This window comes from Monopterus albus, unplaced genomic scaffold (assembly GCF_001952655.1).
Source record: "Monopterus albus unplaced genomic scaffold, M_albus_1.0 scaffold35.1, whole genome shotgun sequence".
NCBI lineage: Eukaryota > Metazoa > Chordata > Actinopteri > Synbranchiformes > Synbranchidae > Monopterus > Monopterus albus.
In genome coordinates this window covers 246,752-270,644 of record NW_018127915.1, presented here as the reverse complement: position 1 = coordinate 270,644, position 23,893 = coordinate 246,752, and the positions used below count along the sequence as shown (strand labels likewise).

General features: G+C 44.8%; 2 protein-coding genes across 3 annotated transcripts in view; both read left to right on the top strand.

Annotated features, from left to right (window-relative positions):
* The window catches only part of myo15aa (myosin XVAa), a 39,131-nt gene extending 34,824 nt beyond the window's left edge, over positions 1–4,307 (top strand). The window contains 10 exon segments of the mRNA XM_020597807.1: positions 2–132; positions 249–343; positions 1,254–1,331; positions 1,480–1,576; positions 1,669–1,829; positions 2,064–2,197; positions 2,354–2,487; positions 3,088–3,221; positions 3,460–3,600; positions 3,725–4,307. Coding sequence (XP_020453463.1) covers positions 2–132; positions 249–343; positions 1,254–1,331; positions 1,480–1,576; positions 1,669–1,829; positions 2,064–2,197; positions 2,354–2,487; positions 3,088–3,221; positions 3,460–3,600; positions 3,725–3,826 — 1,207 coding nt within the window. The 3' untranslated portion in view covers positions 3,827–4,307.
* Positions 4,308–5,383: 1,076 nt separating this feature from the next.
* llgl1 (LLGL scribble cell polarity complex component 1) overlaps positions 5,384–23,893 on the top strand; it is a 31,138-nt gene continuing 12,628 nt past the window's right edge. The window contains exons 1-10 of one of the 2 annotated variants that reach the window (XM_020597779.1): positions 5,384–5,762; positions 9,028–9,125; positions 19,579–19,660; positions 19,751–19,911; positions 20,128–20,274; positions 21,966–22,128; positions 22,416–22,548; positions 22,875–22,929; positions 23,363–23,517; positions 23,608–23,828. In XM_020597779.1, the coding sequence (XP_020453435.1) occupies positions 5,682–5,762; positions 9,028–9,125; positions 19,579–19,660; positions 19,751–19,911; positions 20,128–20,274; positions 21,966–22,128; positions 22,416–22,548; positions 22,875–22,929; positions 23,363–23,517; positions 23,608–23,828 (1,296 nt within the window). In that variant the 5' untranslated portion in view covers positions 5,384–5,681. Of the gene's footprint in view, positions 5,763–9,027; positions 9,126–19,578; positions 19,661–19,750; positions 19,912–20,127; positions 20,275–21,965; positions 22,129–22,412; positions 22,549–22,874; positions 22,930–23,362; positions 23,518–23,607; positions 23,829–23,893 lie in introns of both variants that reach the window. The other variant, XM_020597778.1, reaches the window with a different exon arrangement.

The following is a 23,893-nucleotide window of genomic DNA, read 5'->3' as shown; positions in this document are numbered from 1 at the left end:
GGGACAGCTGTCAGAGAGGATGGAGGCTGCTGTACATCGTGACAGCTTTCCATCGCTGCTCGGATGTTTTGAAGCCATGCCTGCTGGCGTTTTTGCAGGACGCCTGTGCCAGCCCCGGGGTGCAGTACCAAGGTAAACGATCTGTCCCTCCATGGAAAAGCTGCTAAAACATCACCTCCATTATTTCATCACCACTGGTCTGACTCTGTTCTAAGTGACTGGAGTGTTGATTGGTTGTTAATTAACAGGCATTGCCAAGGCATGTGAGCAGAATCTGAGGAGGACTTTTCAATATGGCGGACGTGTACAGTATCCCAACAGCATGGAGCTCAAAGCTATGCTGGTTAGTCTCTAATTCAACCCATGTCACTTGACCACTTATTTCAAAGTGTTAAAATACACACCAAACGCCGTGGCAGGAGAATTTGGGGGGGGGGGTCGCTCTACCTTCTGCTTTTACTTCAGAGGCGTTTTATTAGATTCAAGTCAGGGGACATACTTGATGGTCTTCCCAAAGAGGCTGACTTCATGTAGTGCCTTTCACTGATCAGTCACTGAAACTCCAATTTCCACAGGTAGTAGTGTTCCAAGTCAGGAGCACATACCATCTGGTTTTCAATACACAGATGTGGTGTTCTTTTTTTTGAAGATGGCCTCTGCCCCGTTTGTTATTGTTACTATGGCTCTTTACAACCTTTTTTAGCTTATGTTCAGTAGTGACTGATGACCTTGTGCACTCTTTCATGCATATAAAGTCTCACTGTTGTACTTGTTCAGGCAGTTCCTCACCGTGTTGCACTTGACACATCCTAGGAAACAAACTGGGAAAGCTTCTTTTATAACCAGTTTGTTTGTAGTTAAACACCAGATCAGATGCCTTACATTTCAACCTACAGATAATACAATTATTGCAAGATGGTACAATTGTGAATTATTTAACATTTTAGTGATATTGCATGGGGGTACACTCAGTTTTGTTATATTCTGGATGTTTGACCAGTTCGGTAGATTTTATTACAGCCTACTTGTCTTTGTCATAAATAACCAGTAGCCAGTCTGTAATAAGTGTGAAAGGGTAACTAAGCAGTTTAAGGGCTGGTAAACCTTATAACTACAGTGGTATTTCTACCTAAGACATTTGTTGTGACTCTGTTTAGCAGCTGCTTTCCTGCTCTCAGTAACAGCTGTAGCCTATACTCCATGCTGGTGTTAAATCATACAGTGCCTCCTTCTGATTGGTTGTTTGTGTGCAGGCTGGTCGGAGCTCCAAGAGACAACTATTCTTGCTGCCAGGTGGGATCGAAAGGCACTTGAAAATCAAGACGTGCTCTGTGAGTGAGACATAAACAAATTATCCAGTGAAATGAAACTGATTCAGAAAACCAGCAGTGTATTAATGTGTTGCCTTTTTAGACTGGTAGCTGGAGAGAGACTGACTGTAGCAGTGCCTCTTGTCAAATGATTTTTTTTTCATTTCAGGTTGCTTTGGATGTCATCGAGGAGCTGTGCTTTGAGATGGGGCTACACAGGGTGGAGGCGGTGGATGAATATGCCATCTTTTTGGTCACACACAAAGGTAACAAGTAATCTGGAAAAATGCAAACACTCTTGACATATAGCGATGCACTCTAGATAACCAGATGATATCTGACCTGTGTATCTGTGTAGGTCAGAATGTACGTCCCCTGAACAAGCGTGAGTACATCCTGGACATTGCTACAGAGGCAGAGGCGGTGGATGCCAGCTACAGTCTGTGGTTCAGAAGAGTCATATGGAGTCTGGCTCTAAAACTTGATAACGAACTCTATGTTACCATGCACTATAACCAGGTAGAGATCGACTCTGTGAACTGAAGGTCAGCTGGCTCAGTTTCATGCTGTGTAGAAGTTTACAAAGCAGTTCATCACCAGCACATAGACATGGCCGCTGTAGTCCATGTTACAGAATTTATGTCTCATGTTCTTCTCGCAGGTCAAGCAAAGACCAGGTTCACATGAAAAATGGACAGTGACATATAGCATAATAAACAAACACGAAAATTGCACTCTGTGTCTCTTTACAAGGTGTTGCCGGACTACCTGAAGGCGCTGCTGAGTGTAGTTCCTCAGGGTAAGGCCAGTGAACAACATCTGCAGCAGATTGCCAGGCTGGCCGCCCTACAGCACCGTGTCAAGGACGCTGCCTACCTACCCACCATGTAAATACACACAATTGCACAAAATCACATACCACATAGATACAGTATGTATATATACTGTACATGCATGTATGACAGTGACAGATACATCTTCATTCAGTGTATAAGCTCACATTTACAATCCTTCTCCATATGTCTCTCTTTGTATGGTTTTAGCCATGAGATGCAGGAGTGTGTGCCCCCACCATTCTACAGCAAACAGGGTTCACAGCATTGGCTGAATATGACAACTCAACACATGCAGCAGGTCCAGCCCTTAAACCCCCACCAGGCCCGTGCACAGTTCCTTGGTACGACCGCAGCTTTGTGTGTGGGTGCATGTGAACATAACGCACAGTGTAAATATGTAACACTAACTTTCACAGATATTCTATATTATTCATCCATCCATTATCTACACTGCTTATCCTGAAGAGGGTCAGTGACAGACAACCACACACACTCACACACACTCCTACGGGCAATTTAGAGCAAGTCAACCTAAGCTGCATGTGTTTGGACTGTGGGAGGAAGCCGGAGCACCCGGAGAGAACCCACACAGACACAGGGAGAACATACAGCCTCCACACAGAAAGGCATTGGGTTTGCCAGGGCTTGAACCTAGAACCTTCCTGCTGTGAAGCAGCAGCGCTAACCACTGCTCACCATGCAAGTTTGCATAATTATTTGAATTGTCACTTCTGTCTCAAATCTAGTGGGATTCAAATATATGAGAAAATATATCTGCCCTGAAATTGTTGACAGACAAAAAAGACACATCTAAATCCCAAATAACAGTTTTTAAGTGAAGTAAAAGTGCAGCATAGTAGATATTTGTGGAAGTGAGAATATTTCTTGTTCAAAGCTTCACTGACTTCTCGTGGCTTGAATGCACTCATGTTTTTGCCCAGGTATGGTCAGTGCCTTCCCCATGTTCGGCTCCTCCTTCTTCTACATCCAGAGTTTGAACTCGGCATCCATCCATGCCCCGTGCATCCTGGCTGTAAATCTGAATGGACTGCACTTCCTTAACAAGGACACTCACGTATGTTATGTAGCTGAGTCAACTTATTGTCTTTATTCTTATGTGTGTGAACATTTTCGAAACCTAACTGCTTCAATTTTTAGTTTGGAAAAATTTGTTCTGTGTTGCCAGTTTTAATTTTTGATGTCCACAACTTGTGCACACTGTGCTCATTTGAATTGGCCTTGATCAGTTTGAATAAAAACTAAACTAGTGGCGTTGTGTGTGTGTGTGTGTGTGTGTGTGTGTGTGTGACTAGGAGACCATGGTGCGTGTCCCTCTGAAAGAAGTCCAGTCAACTCGCACCCAGAGACCGACATCAGGCTCCAGTTACCCGTATGTGGACATCATGATCGGAGACCTGCTCAACCAGCGCATCACACAGTTGCAGCTGGAGCAGGTATGTGTGTCTGTGCATGTGACACAGACGGGTGAGGTTAAGGAGTTGCTGTCACAAAATGTTTGCGTCAACCTTAAATGCCATGCTGTTTCTGTGTGTGTCCATGTGTGCGTGTTTTTCCCAGGGCCTGGAGCTGTGCCGCGTCATTGCCATGCACATAGAGAACATGTTGTCAGCCAGAGAAAAGAGACTCACCCTGCCACCGAGTGAAATCACTCTGCTCTAGCCCAAATCCACACATGCACACGTAGAGAAATCTCACTTTATGCCTCATAAATGCACTCTAGCTGCTACCTCTATTGTAAAAATAGAACATTTTGCGATGTAAAGACGATGCTTCTGTAAAGTGACGAATGTAAAGTATGGTGATGAATACACCTAGAGTGAGACCTGAAAATAATCATTAATGCTTTTAGTTTGACATTGTTAGCTTCAACTGCTTTAGATCTTGTCTGCCACTGTTGTGTCGGGGGGCTGAGATTATAATGGATAACCTCTTTTTAATTAACTTAAATTCCCCTACTCCAGAGGAATAGGATGATTTGATTCAGCTCCATCCTTGGGCAGTGCTGAATTAAATTAGCTCTGGTGTTGCACTGAACAAGGGTCTAACCCCTGCTGTAGCTTGCTCTGCACACAGAACTGGAATGTGCAAAGCTGAAAAGAGTAACCAGCAAGTTTAGGTTTAACCTTATTGTCCCTTTAACGTTGGTGGGCGCTTATGACTGGGCATAATACACCGTCTAAGTTAGGTTTAACCTTATTGTCCCTTTAACTTTGGTGAGCGCTTATGACTGGGCATAATACACCATCTAAAGGCCAAAACATGACAAAGGCAACTTATTTAGGGAAGCACACTTTGGCACCTAGAGCTTTAGGCCACATCACTGAACACTTTGTACTAAGAAAATGATTTATACAATATATTGTACAATGTATATATTTTTTGTAAATGGCTGCTGTACATAACTAATGTTGTACATTAAAGTTTGTAGCATAATCTGGTGTAAATTTGGTTCTTTTTTTTTTTAAAACAGCTTGTATGAAGAACGTAACATAAACATTTACAACAAGCATAAAGCCAAAGATACCGCAGAGCGAGAGATACAAAGGAATGGGAAATAAAGTAGGTGTCTGAGGTCATTTTGTGTCCAGATTTAGTTGTGACATTGTTGCATCTTATTGTATTTTCTCACTGCGAGTCTCTTAGCAGTTGTGTTTGTGTCTCTTTTTGGGTCATTTTTAATATCTATGTAACAATTCTGTCTCTTATTGAGTCCTCTTTCATTCATTTTTAATATTGGCATTTTGTCTTTTTGTACTTTGCAGTTGTTTTGCATCTTTGGCAGTCATTTTAAGTTGCTGTCTCTTTGCACTTGTTTGTCTTATTGTTTCTTGCTCATTTTTATTGTTTCTCTTTGTAGTCGTTTGATTGACTTTCCAACCAGAACTGTTAACAGTCACTATATACAGGTACTTTGGTCCAGGGCCCCTCTGATCCCTTGGGTCCCCTGTGCCTGGTCCATCTATATGTCCTTTATCTTTTCATAAACCAAAATCCTTCAAAGAAAACCAAATACAACCAGTTTTAACCTCTAAGCAGGAGCAAATTCAAAGTTTTCTTTCTTTTTCCTTATTAGCGCTGATATTTGCTTTATAACTGTTTCATTTTATGTACCGGACCCACCGTTTATTGCTGTGTATCCACTCATATACGTGGGGAGTGTAGCCGGTGCACCCCGTGCTACAAACCGAACACCACCCTCCGGGAAGCTGGGCTGTGTGGGCGTTTCTGGCTAATTGCTCGCAGACTTCGTCGCCCTCATTGGTTCACAACTACGGTTCAGCGTGAACCGGGAGGAGGGGGAGCTATGGTCAAACCCACCGAGCCCCAAACGGCGTCAGGAAGGATAAGATAGCGGAGAGCCGCAGCCCGCAGTAGTTGTGTTGTAGCCCCGCTTTCAGCCTGTATGGGCTAGTCGGCTAGCTAGCTTAGCATCGTCCTACTACGCCGCGCCGCCGAGAAGCCCGGGTCGCTACCTCACGGTTTTCCTCTTCGTTCCCCGCTGCCCGGCTCCAGGATGATGAAGTTTAGGTTTCGTCGGCAGGGCACCGACCCGCAGAGAGAAAAGATAAAACAGGAGCTTTTCGCCTTCAGCAAGGTAAAGTAACGGGACAAGAGGAGCGGGAGGGAGAGAGGGAGAGAGGGGTTCCTCCTCCTCCTCCTCCTCCAAACTAAAACAGTCTTTCTGGAAACTGGTCCAGATTTGATGTCGCTGCAGCGTTTGACCCGGCTGCTCCTGTCCATCGCTGTTTGTCTTGATTTGCAGCTAGAAACTGAGATTAGCTCATAACTGCAGCCCTTGGGAGTCGGTGCAGGGCGCTGTGTTGATGAGTGTTGATTGGCTTTCACCCAAACGAGGCCCGCATTCAAAGTGAGCAGCAGCCAGAACCGGGGAAACTTATCTGTGCAGCCCAAACACCGGATAATGTCAATGATGGGGGATTACTGGGCTGCAGACTGACAAGATTGGCTGTGTTGCAGCAGTTTGATGTGCCCCATATTTGACAAACTGATCAAGATGGCTGTCAGCTCACAGAGGGGGGTTCCCTGTGCTTCTCAAAGTTCAGACCTCTTGTTGTTTCACATTTTGAAACAAGAGGAGCCTTGGCATCAGGGCCACATGGATGCAACTCAGTTAATATGCTGTAAGTCTCAGCATCCTGAGCTCTGGCTTAACATTCATATGGCTCCTTCCCCTCGGGGCCAGTGCAGAGATCTGTTTAAGGGTTTCTGCCATGAACACATTCCACATCCACCCTCAGTAAGCTGCATGTTGGTACCTAGACCACTACTGCTAAACTGGTGGGCAGCACCCATTTGTCAGGTCTCAGGAACATATTGATGATGGTGCATATCAGATATCAGCTGCAGGTGATCGGCAGCTTCAGCCAGCAGGGTGTATTGCACTTAAATAGGCTCCTGTGCGAAGGCAAGCTGGCTGCACACAGCTGCGGCCTTGAACTCGGGTCAGGTGAGGCCGCTGCCTGTGTGCAAGCTCCAGAAGTAGAGCAGAGTGTTCCAGAGAGTAGGGCTGTCTAAATGTTTTAATGCTGAAGGCCGCAATTGACCACACACAGCAGGTGGCAGGACAAAATGAGCTCTGCTCAACGTGATTATTCAGAAAAAGCTGAGGGAAAGTGTAAAGAAAATACAGCACAGCATGATTTTGGCACCAGTGGTTTTCTGTTTGATCACACAAATTATCATAAAGAAACACAAAGTACTAAAATGAGAGAGAACTGTCTTCTGTGGTGAAGGTTTTTATACCAAAGCTTTACCTTGACCTTTACATGCAGCTCTTATAGTGAGCTGCAGGTAAAGATTATTTTCATTATTGATTAATCTGCTGATTGTTTTCTCAAACTAAATGTTGTATCAATAAAATGCCAGAAAATAGTGAAAAGTATCTGCTTATATTTGGGCAGTAGTTGTAAAAGCAGCAAATTTCAGAAGTTTAAACCCCAAACTATCTGGACTGTTTGCTAGAAAATGACAATTAATTGATTATGGAAGTAGTGGTGCAACTACTAATTACTTTAATTATTGACCATTTTTGTTTATTAGCATATTTGGGGCATATTGCATGGAAAGTTCGGACTAACTGGTTATCAAAGTATGAGCCCAAATCAGAAAAAATGTAAAATCTAAATTAAAACTGAAAATAATGTGTAAATCAACTGTGTCCTGTATCACAATGAAAACAATACATCACCACACTGAGCGCGTTCACACACTATTTGGCCATTCACACACCGGTGTCATCACCGGGGCTTCAGTGTCTTGCTCAAGGACACTTAGACATGTGGACTGAACAAGCCGGGAATTGAACCGTTATTCTTCCTGTTGGGAGACGACCTGTTTTGCCTCCTGAGCCACAGCCGTTTAGGGACAGAGGACAACCGTGTGATTCAGTGTGTCGGGCGTCATTTTGTCCTGTTCTTCCTGTAAACAAGTCTTAAGGTGCAACAGTCCCGTGATGTCATTGACGCAATTTGCATTTCAAAATGCGCCACACATTCTCTACTGGGGACAAGTTGGGACTGTAGGCAGGCCAGTCCAGCACTTGCCCCCTTTTCCTCCACAGCCAGGCCTTGGTAATGTGCAGTGTGAGGTTTTGCATTGTCTTGTTGAAGTGTGCGTGGGCATCCCTGGAAAAGATGTCGTTGAAGGCAGCATATGTTGCTCCAAGATCTCTCTGTGCTGTTCAGCATTAATGGAGCCATCACAGAAGTGTAAGTGACCTTTGCCCTGGGCACTGCCACAACCCCAGACCATGACAGACCTTGGCTTTTGGACCTGTTGCTGGTAACAGCCTGGACGGTCCTTTTCATCTTTGGTCCGGAGCACACAACGTCCATTCCTCCCAAAAAGACCTGAAATCCTGATTCGTCTGACCACAGTACACGTTTCACCACGCCACTTATGTACCAAATCACGATTGCAGTCAGCTGTTGACATCACCTGGTTCAAATGGAATCATCATTTCATTGTTTGACCTTGTTACTGGCCCTGAAATGCAACCGTCCTGACGTTTTTGGAATGTGTTGCAGGTATCAGAATTGAAATGTTTATTTTATACAAAACAATTGATGAGGTATCACATCAGATAATGTGCTGCTGTATAGTTTTCTATGTGATCCTGGACACAGATGATTTACACATCACTGTTTTCAGTTTTAATTTGATTTTACATACCGTCTCAGCTCTTTCTGGTTTGGGGTTCTAGCTGCCAATTCAGTTTTCTTTCCATTGACTACTTGTTTCCACTCTACCAGAAGTTATAATTGAATATGTTTGTGCTCAGTGAGAAGACTGTTCTGACAACAGTAGAGTGTGCCGGGGTGCGACGTCTACCCGTGTTTGTAGCTCTGTCTGCAGTCAGCTGGTGAAAAGATGGATCGCGTCTAAAGTCCATGAGCTGTTTGTCACACTGTGCCAACACACACACACACACACACACACACTTAGGGCTGTGACTCTTGTTTGTTTGTGTCATGAGATGGATATTTTTTTAACATAGACAGTTGAAGTTAATGTTTTAACTGAGTCTGAAGCTCCTTTTCAAACTTCTTACCCACAGAACCTGAACCTGCTTTGAAGACCCTCTACCTGTGTGTCTGGACATGCTCGCAGCTGTTTCGCCTTTAGAGGGAAACACTGTGAATTTATGTAGATCTCATTTAACCGGGCCCACAGAGCTTTATAAGAACGTTAAGGGACTCTTCCCCTTTTGACGCCTCATTGACTTTACAGCCTGACACAGACACAGGAGGGTGTGTTCTTGGGAAAATGTTAGAAAAATGAATTGGTGTTTTCTTGAGTCACCTGTTAATCTCCATTATTAACCTTTATTTCTGCTCTAGACTGTGGAGCATGGGTTCCCCCATCAGCCCAGTGCTTTGGCCTTTGACCCCAAGCTGCAGCTTATGGCGATTGGCACAAAGTCAGGATCCATCAAAGTGTATCCTTTACCATCAGTGAGCTCATGTGGGAAACGGTAAGGTTGGGAATGCACTCGTTGATAAATAAACAGTCCTGTTCCCATATACCAACAGCTGAGAATGTGAGAGTCAGAGACTTGTGAACAGGCTGTCCCCCCCCCACAGTCCCACTGACTGAGACTGGGTGGGCAGAAGGTCTCTGAGGAACCCTCTGACCGGTGGCCGGTAGACAACCTTCCATTGTTGTCAGGTAGTTTCTTTTGCAGTGCTGTTCTGTTTGACTCTACACCGGCTCTGTAGTGCAGGGACAGAGCTGTCTTCAGCTGTAAGTCTGCGCCTAACGGTTCAGTGTTTTACCCTTCTGTCATGCTCTTACGATGTCATGATGGACGAGATGCACTGGGGCTTTAAACTTGCCTCAAACTGCCCTTGTTGTGATCCAACATCATGTCTACTGAAAAGCCCCACGCTACTATTTAAGGCGAACTGAGCTGTTGTGTTCTGTATTTGCCACGTTCTTACACTGCTGTTGCTTTTCCTGCTCTGATAGTGCCTCACATCACTTCATGAATGCTGAGGGAAACCATCAGCTGTAGCCACAGCCGAGCTGTTTATATAACAGTTCATCAGAGCAGCGTTGCTGTGTGTGCTGTCTGTGGGAAGCTGCGCTGTCTGCACCGCTGCTGTCAATCCCTACAAAACCAGTAAGGTCAGACAACTGGTTATTAGTTTTTCTGGGTTTGATTTTCATAGTTATTCCTGTGTGTTTATAATAAATATCTAGGAATGTGGTGACCTTTCTAGAAAGGTGTCTGGGAGGGGAAGCAGCATGTACAGCTAGGCATGCTGTGAACAAACCATCAGTTTTATGGGAAGAGAAATCAGAGGCAAACATGAATTATTACTGCAGCTGTCTTTGTAAGCACTGGTTACAATTTGTAGTGTGACTGAATATTTACAGATAGTGCTGTAGGGATGACGTATGTTTGTAGACCAACTGTGACAACAGTTTGAGACTTGTGTGTTTTGTTAATCTTCACAAGTGAATCTACACCACGGTCCCATGACTTCAGCGTCACCACCTTGGCTTCCAACTTATTTGAATTAGTACTTTTACCTTTTCTACACAGTCCTTTCTTCTGGGTTTTAGGTCTCACTATGATCCCACTCCCTTCAGTTAACCTTTGTTGAAGTAGTATTGGATAGAATGGCCTAAATGAGGGTTTGTGTTCCTGTCCTGCTGCACTCCGTTGTAATGCTGTCAACGCCATATGACTGCAGAGACCCTATAAAAACATCAACATCATTACATACGGTACTTGGCAGATGATTTTATCAGTGGGGGTCTGGTCTCCACCAGTGTTGAATAAAACTGTTCTGGAAATGTGTTGGTTTGGCTCAAGATGCGACAAAGCCATAATTTGGCTCGGTGTGTCAGTTGTGTCAAATATTCCAGAGGCTAATGCAGTGTCTGCATGACACAACTTGGTGACACGCTGTGGGTCTCTCCATGGCTGCCAGCACGATTACAGTGATGGTTCTGTGGTTTGCAGCAGGGCCACACCAGTCTGCTGCTGTGTTGTTGTAGACAGGTCTGCTAGGTGCCGGCTTTTCCTCGTTTAGTGAACGAGCAGGTGGATTTCAGCTCAGACCATCCACATCTTCAAAAAACAAGTGTGTATACAGTATTAGGCATGCTGCATGTTTCATTTTAAAGCATATGTGCATGATTTCAGCCAGTATGTGCACATTTTTCAGCCTGCAAAGGGAGACTGGCTCTGTGTGTGTGTGTGCGCGCGCGTGCGTGTGTGTGCGCATCAGAGTGGAGAATCAACTCTTTGAGATGCAGCTTTTGGAGAGAAAGACTGGCCGTACCAGGCACTTGCACCCCAGAGAGAGAGAGGGATGAAGGGAGAGATGGAGGAGTAGCGGAGGAGTAGAGATGAAGATGAACAGCAGCAGTGAAGACAAGGGAGTGTGAAAGAGACGGAGGGCAAGCCAGAATGGTTCGACTGTGTGGTTGTACCTACTCTCAGAAAATGACTGATACCGCAAAGTAGTCGTCCCAGCTGCTGTTGGAATTTCTGGAAGGTTAGCGTGTACACTCGGTTATCATTTTATCAGCAAAAACTACCTCACGCTAGTCCAACAGTCCTGCAATAAATCTTCCTTCATGAAGGTGATAATGTTCAGTTTGCGTTCAAACCAACCCAGAGAAGTGTTGATTCAACAGTGTGATCATTTTGGAGGCTGCTGCTGTTGAACTGTTCCTGTATTATACAGAGCTGTTTGTTCTGCCTTCATTGATATAAATGGGGTGCACAAAAAATACCATGTCAGTATAGTGCGGTGCACATTTTCATTGTAAAATGATAGCACACTTTCACCTTTTCAGACCTCTGAAATCATTGGGATGAAATTATTTGAAAAGGAAACATCACTCCATTTCAGCTCCAAGGTTGGTAAATCCAACCGGTGGTCGCTGCGTCTTCCCCCACACGACCACATACAGCCAAGCAGTCAAAACAAACAGGTACTGTGCTCCGGGGGAATCCATTGTTGATGAGCTGATCATTCACCACCACAGAGAGCTTCCCTGTATTTTTCTCCACATCCTCTGGTCACAGTTCAGCAGCAGGAGGTAAAATATATCCACAACACCGGGTGCAGTCTAAAAATTCTGCTTTTATAACAGCACCATGGATATTTATTTATTTTTATAGGCTTTATTGAAAATACAGTAACAAACCAGGCAAAATAACATTTTGCCAATATGGTGGAGGCACCGGTGGGTGTCAGGCAAGCTCACGTGAACGTGCAACTGCCTGGAGATTATGCCCATTCAAGGAAATCCTTACACTCACATAAGACTTAATTTTGGTAGAAAAAAAAGTCTCGTGAGCGACAGTTTGCGAGACTTGTATAAACCGAATTGCTTCTGCATAGAAAAACGTAGGTTCACCTCATTTTTTGGAGCTTTAGGTTGTGTCTAAGACGATAATTCACCGTTGTAACATTGTAGAGGAAAAGCATGACATGGGCTCTTTAAACTAACACACACCAAGTAGTGTGTGTTTTTTATAATGGATGCTTTGATTTTTAAGAATTTCAGTCAGTGGTTTCTTTTCAATATTGATTAACTCTCCAATTTGAGGGGTTAGGAAAAACTGCCCCTTTCTCAAAGTTTGCCAATTGTTTGGCCATCGACTTAGTGGATGTTCAGGCTGCCATAAAATGCAAGTTCCTGCAGTGTTTTTTCACAAGGGGCTGCACCGGTCAGGGGGTGAGGGGTTGCACTGTTATAGGTGTGTACGATTTGGCCACGTTGTGATGAGGTGATGCGAGTGGCTTCATTCGTGTTTCCAGCCTGTGTGTTTTCATTGTGGTTTCATTTGGTTAGCCATGCTGCTAATGTAGCATACTCTAATTACCAATACCAATTTCTATCACCATTGTGTTGTTCTTGATGGATCCCCCTCCAAACACCATTGAAACTTAGGGCTGCACCGGGTGGTCAACAGTTACTGACCTGCCTTCAGTTGAAGCCATGTTTGTGTTTGTGTTGTCTGATAATCTCACGGACTCATTGACTTGGGTGTGACTTGGACTTGCTCGCCCGTATACCTGTTATTACTGTAGCACATGCTTCCAGCTGTAGTGCCTGATGCAGCGTGATGGGAGTTTAGTTGAGTACATATAGAGTTCATGGGCTCAGTCATGAAGGAGTGAAAGACTGAGCTTAGCGGAGTTGTTTTCTTTGAATGTCTCTTTTCTGTCTTGGCAGAATTTCTCCTCCTCTCCCCTTGTTCACATATGCGCTCTCTCTTTTAGCTTCTCACTCAAGTTTCTCACTTGTTGTTTCCTTTTCTCCATCTCTGCCTGTTTATAAAAGCAGAGTCGTATTACACCCACAGACGGGGGTTCAGCAGAGGGAAGGGGACAATGTGTATGTGCGTATGTGTCAGCACGTCATGCGTGGGGGTGGCGGGCGATCTTGAGCAGTCTGTCTCCCGTTGTGGAATGCATGTTGCATTGCCCTGGGTTAACCCTCCCTCTGTGTGTGTGTGTGTGTGTGTGTGTGTGTGTGTGTGTGTGTGTGTGTGTGTGTGTGTGTGTGTGTGCAGACTGGGTTGAGTAAGAGCTCTGTTGCTGAGTCTAGCTTTAATAAAAGAAGCTTTTGAATTGGTTTCCAGGACGACCAGCAGAGTTGCCTGGGATGAGAAGTGCTTGCAGATTAGAGGGTTTTAAAAGTCTACAGCTCAGCACATCACACACAAGAGTTTGTTGGTAGAAATGGATCAGCTATGGGTAAAAAGGTCAAACTGCTTCTTACAGCACCTGTTTCTAACACGTTAAGAACTTGGGCTGAGTGATAGTTTGGGTTAAATTTTTTGGCCCAGCACCAAAGATCCAGCCCCAAAGTGTTTTACAGACGAGATTAGAAGCAAAGGTCAAATGCTGAAATGAGAATAAACCATAAGTAAAACTGAAACTGATGTTCCCCAAATTAAAGCCAATTGAAAAAGGTTTTTCATTTAATTTTAAAAATACCAACAGAGGGTGTCCGACAGTTTGGGGCCATCATGGCAGAAAATAAACCAGTATGAAACTAGGGGCTGTGACATTACCTGGACCACCAAGCGTCAGTATTGATGATCCAGCAGCCAGAGGACAAGATAATATTTACACTGCAGAGCTTTGATGATGTGTTTGCTCCAGCCGTCTGTCTGGCATCCTGTTACACTGTGTGGTTACCCCATGTTGTACTGATTTCCTTGGATCTTATCTCCTAGCCGGTTGTGTCTGCCTGTGCATCAGAGGCTTTGTTGAATGGTTATTTTCATTTCTTCAAATTGTAGTATCAGTTTTGTAGCCACAGTGGCCCCGTGCTCTTTCTCATTGGGCTGCAGGCTGGAATTCAAGAGCAACGTGTCCCTTCACAGTGTGAGTCATGCTCTGTGTCACGAGTTAAAACTGATCTTTTTGTTTCCCTCGTGTCTTCACACATTCAACTGGGTTGACTGTCACAGCTGCTTTAGCTTTACGTGTTTATACATCCTTGAAGTCAACAAAATTTTTTTCATAGTTTGTGGGGAAAACAGTAAAATCCCCTTCTACTTATTAGAACCACCTGTTTCCAATTCGGTTGTATTGCAGCTACAGCTTCTCCTGCCATGTTCCCAACAGTTTCCAGCTTTTGATTTTGTCACATTTAGTTTTCATGCTCAGCTGCACAGACGGTGATTTGTGTTGCTGCGGCCAAAATACTACAGACAAAATATCATATTATGTAACTTTCATTTTATTGGGTGTTGAACACATTTATATGTCAGTATTTTATGGTTAAAGAGCCCATGGCTTGTCCTTTGTTTTCTGACTTATCTACAATGTTACAACGGTGAATTATCATCTTAGACTTGACCTAAAGCTCAAAAAATGAGGTGAACATACTGTATGTTCTAGTATTTCTATGCGGAAGCAGCTCAGTTTATACACATCTAGCATACGGTCCCTCCTGAGATTTTTTTTTTTTTTTCTATCAAAATAGTCTTATGTGATAGTTTAAGGATTTCCTTGAATGGGCATAATCTCCAGGCAGTTGTGCGTTCATGTGAGATTGCATGACATCCACCGGTGCCTCCACCATATTGGCAAAATGTTATATGCCCTGTTTTGTTATGTGCATTTTCAATAAAGGTTTTTTTTTTGTGCCAAGATAATCTAGAGATACTCGAGATTAAACATTAAATGGCCAGAAATGAGCAAAATGAACACGTCATGACCACTTTAAGATGACAGTCCATCCATGCTAACACATCCAGAAGGAAGAACACCACATCTGAATCCAGTCTGAGTCCTCTGGCTGCTTTTAACCCTCTCCATGTCAAACAGCCAAACCCATGTTAACCCTGGTTGTTGCTCTTGCTTTGTCCCACTCTCTCTGTGCTAAAGACGCCACCTCTTCACTCTGGCAGCCGCTGGTTCAGACTTTTAGCTGCCCAGAGCTCCTCCATGGCTGTTTGACATGACTACTGGCAACTTCTAACCCTGGCTAAGCGGCACTCGGGGCTAATATACAGACTGCACTTTGACAACACAGGGTGGAGAAGCTGGAATAACAACAGGAGGCTGGAGGCAGCAGAGGGTCATATGTTTGTGGAATTACGGATAAACTTTGTATATCAACTCCCTCCAGTTTGTTCATGGGGTGACTGGGACAGAACGAGGAGTGTGAGAGGTGAAGGGTCGGAGCTGACGGAGAGGATGCAAATGAGATGGGATTGTTTCTCTAGTGGGTGGGTGGAGTTGTTTGGCTTGTCGTGGTGTAAACTGCCCTTTGCCAGACGTCTAAAGAGTTAGTGATTGTGTGTGTGTGTGTGTGTGTGTGTAAGGAGGAGGGAGGAGAATTAGTGACAGTGTTCGCACTTGACCTTGTTGTTTTGATTTTGTTGGAACTATTTTTGACCTGTTCTTTTCCCTGCGTTTGCTTATTCTCTTTGTTTGTGGTCCACTTGAATGTTTATCCTTCAGTCTAGTGAGTGGTCCTTCCTTCCTGTCCATCCCTGTCTTCTGTCGTGTGTGTGCGCGTTAGAGAGTGTGCTGCTGTTGTCTGTGTGTCCGCATGGAGGACAATACCTTCTGTCTGTATTCAGACCGTGAAATTGCTTTATCCTTGTTAACGCTCTCTCTCTGCATCACCAGGCAATTGCTTGTGGGTGTATGTGGGGAAGGGACGGTGAATCACGAGTTTCCGTAGGCCTCCACTTCTCCACGTTTCAGGGATCTTTGAGCATCGCAGCCAGGCTTTGCATGTTGTACCCTGTTAACATGGAGGTTGATGAATGGTTTCCTTGCACAGAATGGCCACAGTTTAACTAATGTGTTGCTCCAAGGTTTAAGTCTGAATCCTTTTTCTTCCTGAATGGATTTTTTTTTTTTTTATAAGAAATTTTATGAGCATCTATTTCAGAATCGTATCGTCTAAGACCATTTATGCACAGCTTTGAATGTGTCCTTGCTACTTTTCTCTTGAGTATCTGTTCCTTTTTATTGATGAAGAGTCCTTTGAGTCAGCGTCTCCAGGTTGTTAGAGTACTGCGTTTAGCTTTTGGTGTGTGGGTGTTCGAGCTGCGGAGGAAGCCCCTGATGTTCCTGGCGAGGCAGCGGCTCTTTTCATCTCCCATTTTTCTTCTTTGTCCTCACATCTTGAATCTAAGTACATCTTCATGTGGCATGTTTTTAAAAGACAAATCCATCAACCATTGATGTTTATGTGATGTGTAATCAGAATAAATAAGAAAGGGAGTTGGCCATCACCCAGTTAAAACAGAGGAGTGCTAACTATCTGATGTTACCTTGCTAACAGACAAAACTAAGATGTAAACATTGAGCATGTTAGCCTTTAGCTTTAAAGTAGAATGGAAAGAACAAGAAGAACACCCCTAATTCCATTTTGGGAATGGACTTGTGCTAATCTTGTCTCACATCAGAGGTGAGTCATTTATGTTAACTTTAGATTTTATTAGCTTCCAGCTGTGGTGTATTTGCAGCCAAAAGTTTGATATGTTTGTAGCTTTTCAAACCTAGTGTGAGATATCATTGCCATCATAAAATCCCAATGTCCGACTCAGAATTACGGGATGTGAATGGTTGAAACAATATAAGGTGAGTATGACAGACTCGCAGTGCTGCTAACTCGGCTGCACTCTTAAGTTTCTGTGTTTGGCTGCTAATGTGCTCAAAGCTATTAGCTGCTAGCATATTTCCTCATTGTGTCAAAACATGTAAATACAGAAATTTCCTGTAAATGCCCACTTTCTGTCAGTCCTGGGGTTGAGATTTCATGGTTAAATGGAGTTCACTGTAGCCTGTCACTGCATGTGAACATTTGACTTGATACATTTACCAGAACAGCCTGGCAGGGTGGTCCCGTGGAGATGGAGGAAGGATGGCACATTGGCACATTAACACATTATCTGCCTACTACTACTATGTATCACAGGCCAGTGAGCAGATCCAATAAGGATTCAATTAAAGGAGACCCACAAACTTAGAATGAGGCTACAGCAGGAGGGACTCCATCTGCAGCTGTCTCCAGTGAGCAAGTGATGCCATCATCACCAGGAACCCCCCCCAGCAGCTGTCATCTGACATCACCAGGAAGTGTGTGTATGTGTGTTATCTGTGAGCCACGTGCCTCTTTTAGATTTGTCCTTATTGCACACATTTAATACTGTATGTTCTTCCTCTTAACAGCAGTCAAAGCCTTTTGCTCTAGTGTTTGTTTAAACTGGAGATGTTAGTGGCCCTGAGGTGCTACAGACCAGCCAAGTAACAAGGCTCTGACACAGTCTTAAATAGTCATTAGTGCTATTATGTTCTTCTCAATGTGCTGACAGCTTTGTTTACACTCTTTATTTTATACCACCAGCTTAAGTTTGGGGTGGGGGGTGCTGAATGAACTGCGGTCATCGTCACATAGCTGGGACACAGGGCTCTCCTGAGCATCTGTTCTCGGTCCCTCTGATCTTCTTCACACAGCTGATTTTCTCTGTTCACTTAGTTTCCTGTCCTTTTCTCTCTCCTGTCTTTGGAGCACATGTTTTTACCACTGGTTTTCATTAGTGTCTTACATTTTTCTAGTGTAAGGTATTTGTCCTTCGGTTTGTTGACGTTACTTTGCACATCTCATCTTCCTGTAACACAGCTGTTGGCAACGTTCTGTCCATCCATTATCTATACCGCTTATTCCTGAAAAGGGTTGCAGGGGGCCGGTAGCCAATCCCAACTGACATTTGGCGAGAGGCAGAGTCACACCTGGACAGGTCACCGGTCTATCACAGGGCTGACACTTGGAGACAGACAGACAGCCATGCTCACTCCTATGGGGAATTTAGAGTTGGCTGGCAACATATTGCAGATGAATATTCACTGATTTCAACTGCAAGAAAACAATTCTCTTCAGATGTCAGACTGTTCCTTTAAGGTAGTGGGAAATTGATATTTCTTTAACTGCGGTTTGCACAACTTTCTCAGTTAGTCTCTCTCAGGACCTGGACTTGTGGTTCATGACCCATGAGTGAATGTTCCTCTCACGCCTTCACTGCTAGTTTGCTGAGACATGGTATTGCAGGGAATTAAAAAAAAACAACCCAGGGACAAGAAGTGACAACACTGAAGGAATGCTGCTGTAACACTCACTCCAGGGCATCAGGCCAGGGAGGGAACGAGAATGAGCGAGGATAAGAAAGAGGAGCACAGCTCTGAGCTTTTGAGAAAGGAGGCGGGTTGAAGGGGAGGTTGAATATGATGCTGAGAAAGGAGACACTGGAGGACTGTTGGTCTCCACCAGACCCTCTGGGGAAAGTGAGCGGTTTGAGAAGGGGAGTGGGAACGAAACAATAAATTATAATCCTTCTTTTTACCACAAAATTGTAGGGAGGGCTTTGGAAAGAGCCGATATCAGTGACTTCCCTCGTGAATTCCTGGATATCACAGAGAATGGAGGGTTTCGGGGAGGTAAAAGAGGGAAGGTAGTGGTGGAAATAACTGGAGATACATCTCCCTGGTCATGTTTGAGAAGAGGAAAGAAAGGGAGCAGTGCCAGGAAAAGTATCTAGCTTTATTTCTCAGATAAAACTGAGCATAGATGGGGTTGCAAAAAACCAGCACACTTGCTTACAAGCATGAGAACTCTAAGATTTTTTCTATTCTTGTGCATTTTAATCCACATTCCTACAGGCTTATGTAAGGAGTGTGCTAAAGTGTATCAGCATTGCTCACAAGTGTGTGTTTATATGTGTAGCAGATAGCGGGTGTGTGCTAGTTTAGCCTAGCATCACAGTTCTTCAGAGTAGTCTTTATTTGATCAGCTCTGCTCCATTTCCTGGACTAATGAGGAAAGAGCTGTGTGAAGATTGCTGTTGATTATACACAGTCACACACACACACAGAGTGGTGGTTTTAAGCATCTGCGTCATTTGGTGTTGGTAATTGCTATGAGCTTTGTTATAGTGTTCTAATCTCTCCCTTGCTATTACACGTAACCAGCATGTTTGTTCTGGTGTACACCACGGAATTACCAGTTTGAACTGTGACTTAGACTTGGGCTCTGTCTCCTCAGTCACACATTTGAATTTTAACTTCAGAGATGATGTTCTGAGGAAAGGATGGCTGCTTTACAATATTCCTTCCTTCTGGTGTAGTGATGGATTCAGCTGTCATCACTGTGTGTGTTCATATGGTGTTATTGGGCTTTATGTCTAGAGCAGGGGTTTTGTATTTTAAAAGGCTCCTTTATAAATCTGACACAGCTGCACTTTTTCAGCATAAAAGTGTTTACACCCCCCGAAGTAATGTTGACAATACATTCACTTGACAGGAATCACCTCCCTGCTGTTTGTCTGTTTCTGCCATGGGGCTGTCTCTTGCACATTTGCCATGTTGTATATGTCCTTGACACGATCCTCGCAGCTACGGGGCCCCCGGTGTGGAGTTTACAGGGCTGCACAAAGACCTCAGTGCTGTCACGCAGATCCACTTCCTGCCTGGACAGGTGAGTGTAAAGGCAAAAAACAACCCAGCTGCAGTATCAGTGCAAATAATATTAAGGTGTGATGTTGATGTCTGCCTTGATCTGACATAGGGCCGCCTGCTGTCCCTGTTGGATGACAACACGATTCACTTGTGGGAGCTGGTGGTGGGGGCCTCCAGAGAGGTGGGAGGGGTCAAGAGAGAGGGAGTGGTCTCTCTCCAGGAAGTGGGCAACTACAGCCTCCCAGGGAGACCTGGCATTGAGAGCTGCAGGTACGTTACGACCTGTTTATTCTGTGTGTTTGCCTTTTTACAGGAATTTGGGAATTTTAGAATCTGAGAGGTCATTCATACCCCCCCCCTCTCTCTGGCTGACTGGTCATTGGAGAGTCTTGGGATATTGTATCAAACCTATCATCAGTAACTTGTATAGGAAGTGAAATTTGACGAGGCTGCAGCTTTTTTCCTCCTTGCTCTTCCTCCTCCCAGTGCCACTCGAGTGACTGTCCTCCTCTTGCTGAGATCATGTGACCTGCTCTGCATTGGAACAGAGGGTGGGGGTGTCTACTTCTTGGATCTACCTCGCCTCTCTCTGAAAGACACCCAGACACTGCTCCAGGATCAGATCACACAGAGGTGAGAATGCTGCATACATGTTGGCAGATAAACCTTCAATGACACAAAAAGTAAGATTAGATTTCTCTGAAGTCTGATGTCGCTGACTGCACTGATACAGCTGGTGGATAAATATTCAGTGTTTAGCCTAGACTGTCAGAAGAACCCTCTGAATCCTCATTTAGACCATGAGAAACTGAGCAAGTCGTCAGCAAATCATTAGTGCTGACCATCTTAATACTGTTTAGTTTCTCCCTTTCTCTGCCTAAAACTATTACCAAACTGCATCAGGTTCGGTCACTATGCTCTCACTGTTTCTGTTTGGACAGAAATAAGCACCCTGGTCCATATAAGGATTGAGGAATGATCAGATAAGGGAATTGGGATTTGCCCAGACATGGGGTCTGACAGGAGGATGCAATTGTCCCCATGTTTTAGGTCGTTCAAATGAGAAATGTCTGTGTTTGTGTGTGCTCTTCACACTACTTTGAAACATGCAGGACTCAGCTGGAAGACGCTGACGTCACATGCTTTTCTGTACCGTTCAGTAACATTTGGGTTAAAATGTGATGGTAGCTGTTTGCTGCAGCCTTCCTCACTGCATTCCTGGGCTGATCCTCTGGCAGTGTATCACTGAGCTTCTGTCTCTTTTCTTCTATTGCTGGGTGGCCAAACCCCTCATTAACCAGGCTTGTTTAGGGAAGTGGGCAGAACCGAGGCCTAACGAGGGCCCTGATAAGGCGCGTGTGTGTGCGCATGCAAAGGAGGGGAGGCTCTACACAGTGAGGCTTTATACCGGCTGCCAAAACACAGTGTTCCGGTTGGGGGAAGTGTTTCAGCTGAATCTCCAGTGTGCACATACACACGCACGCACAGAGGCTCATCACCGGGACTCTGCAGCAGGATGCTGGATTCCCTAATAATACTTGTGAACGGGGAGACTGACAATGCAATGCTTTGTTGGGAATGTTTCTGCCTCTGTGCTTCCGGAGAGGATCTTCCTCTGTGAACCCAACCAAAGCAGTCAGAAGTGTGTGTGTGTGTGTGTCTGTGTGTGTGTGTGTGTCTGTGTGTGTGTGTGTGTCTGTGTGTGTGTGTGTGTCTGTGTGTGTGTGTGTGTCTGTGTGTGTGTGTGTGTCTGTGTGTGTGTGTGTGTCTGTGTGTGTGTGTGTGTCTGTGTGTGTGTGTGTGTCTGTGTGTGTGTGTGTGTCTGTGTGTGTGTGTGTGTCTGTGTGTGTGTGTGTGTCTGTGTGTGTGTGTGTGTCTGTGTGTGTGTGTGTGTCTGTGTGTGTGTGTGTGTCTGTGTGTGTGTGTGTGTCTGTGTGTGTGTGTGTGTGAGGCAGGCGCTTTCTCTTTTCAGTGATAGTTCTCTCTCTCTCTCTCTCATCTGCAGCAAAGAGCCCAGAAAGCTGCAATGCTTTTCTCCCTCTTTTTGTTTTGTTTCTTGTCATTTTCTCAGTCTCCCTGCTGTTTCCTCTCCTTTCTTCATCTGTCACTTCCCCCTCTATTCCTTGTCCGCTGCTGAGGCAATCCTCTGACATCTCGAGGGTGTGTCCTGCTCCACATTCCTCTGCTGCTCCAGCTTGGAATTCGCTGTTGGAAGAGTTATCTTGCACAGATGGTTTGCATGTTGTGTTGACAAAAAGGCCTGTGGTGTGAACATAGCCTTAGCTACGTAGTCTGTATGAGATAATGATGTGCTGTCTTATCAGCCTTCCAGATGACCACAGATGTGGAAAGTCCTTAGGGCCAGTGGAGTCTCTTCAGGAACATCCTCAGCGGGCAGGAAAGATACTGATCGGCTACAGCCGAGGCCTGGTGGTCCTGTGGGACCTGAGCACCCGTCACGCTGAACAGCTCTTCCTGGGCAAACAGGTACCTGGTTTACAGAGCGAAGTTTAGTGCACATCTCTGTACCTTTTTACTAACATGGTGTGTTTGCTGTGAGAGGCTGCAGAGGGAGCAGCCTGACAGAAGTAAAAATATCTTGAGAAACACTTTTTACTCGATTTAGAATAATGACAAAATAAGTATCACTGACTCACTGTAAGTAGGCTTAACTTATGTGTACGTCTGTACAAACTGCAATTCTACTGCCATGTAACCTGATGTGATGGCTGTGTGTGTGTGTGTGTGTGTGTGCGCACGCCCCCCTGCAGCAGCTGGAGAGCCTGGTGTGGGAACGCTCTGGAAGCTTGTTTGTCAGTTCCCACAACGATGGCAGCTACTCTGTGTGGCCTGTTGTCAGCGGCAACACCTACAGTCATCAGCCAGCATCTTCCACCATTCCTTATGGTGAGAAACGCATACATTTGTTTTATGCACGCTGTCGTCTGGGTCTGGTGGAGGTGGTGGCCTTGTCCAGGAAGACCAGTGTTTGATGAGGGCAAACTGAACCATTTGTGAAGCACCATGACTGACAGGGCAGCTATAGTGATGGTTACGAGGCTCTCTTCAGTCAGGTTCCACACAGCGATGCTAATTCTAAATATATATGGAAAAATCTTTAAACACTTTGCTTTATATTTTTCTCAACTAATAATTTTCTTTTTCTTCTGCCATCTTTTACTGCTTGCAGCCTAACATTTTCTAACATCATTGTTCGTGGTTGTCTGCCCCAGGTCCATTTCCCTGCAAGGCCATCAACAAGATCCTTTGGAGGACAACGTGCACAGGGTGAGTGTTGAAGCCCTTTTTCCTGTATGAGGACATTTGGTCCCTGCAGCCAGACTGGGCTGTATCCCATCGCCAAAGCTTTTCTCTTGCTCTTTTCTTTTTATTGGTTCCTTTTATTCTTTTTATCTCGTTTCATTTGATCGAAGGTCCCTATAAATCCAGACGTCGCTGTGTCCTGCCCCAAGAGGGTGATTTTACAGAAAGCTGGTTTGTAATAAAATGTGAAGTGAGAAATTTGGAGAAAATGAGTTGATTGTTTCAAGTCTGTGAAAGTAATTAACCAAAACAAAGAATTGAACCACTGTTTTCATACTACGAATGGTCAAATCTTTATCATCTGGAATTTGTGTTGCAGTGATTTAGTTCTTCTGGAAGCTCCTGCTGGGTCTTGCAACATAATTGAGGTGAATTTAACATGAAACACTCGCTCCAGGTCCCCAGTGTTGCTGTACAGCGGAGGAATGCAGAGAGCCAGCTACGGCGACCGCCACTGTCTGACCATTCAGCGGGACAAGGACCACGTCACCCTCGACTTCACATCCCGTGTCATTGACTTCTTCACTGTCCACAGTATAGAGCCGGAGAAAGGTCTGTGGCCATTCTTTCCATTGTGTATTTATGAATTCCTGACAGTTCGTCCATATTGATTCATGAATGTAATCCTGTTTTCCTCATCAGAGTTTGATGACCCCTCTGCGTTGGTAGTGCTACTAGAAGAGGAGCTGGTGGTAATCGACCTCCAGACTCCGGGGTGGCCCTCTCTGCCCACTCCTTACCTGGCTCCTCTCCACTCCTCAGCCATCACCTGCTCCTGCCACATCTCCAGCGTCCCTCCTAAACTCTGGGAGAGGGTGGTCAACGCCGGCCGAGCACAGCAGGGCCGGCAACGCACTCACAGGGTGAGGAGCACGCTGCGATCCGTACAGTACAGTCTGATAGGAGACATGTAGGAAATTCCTATTAT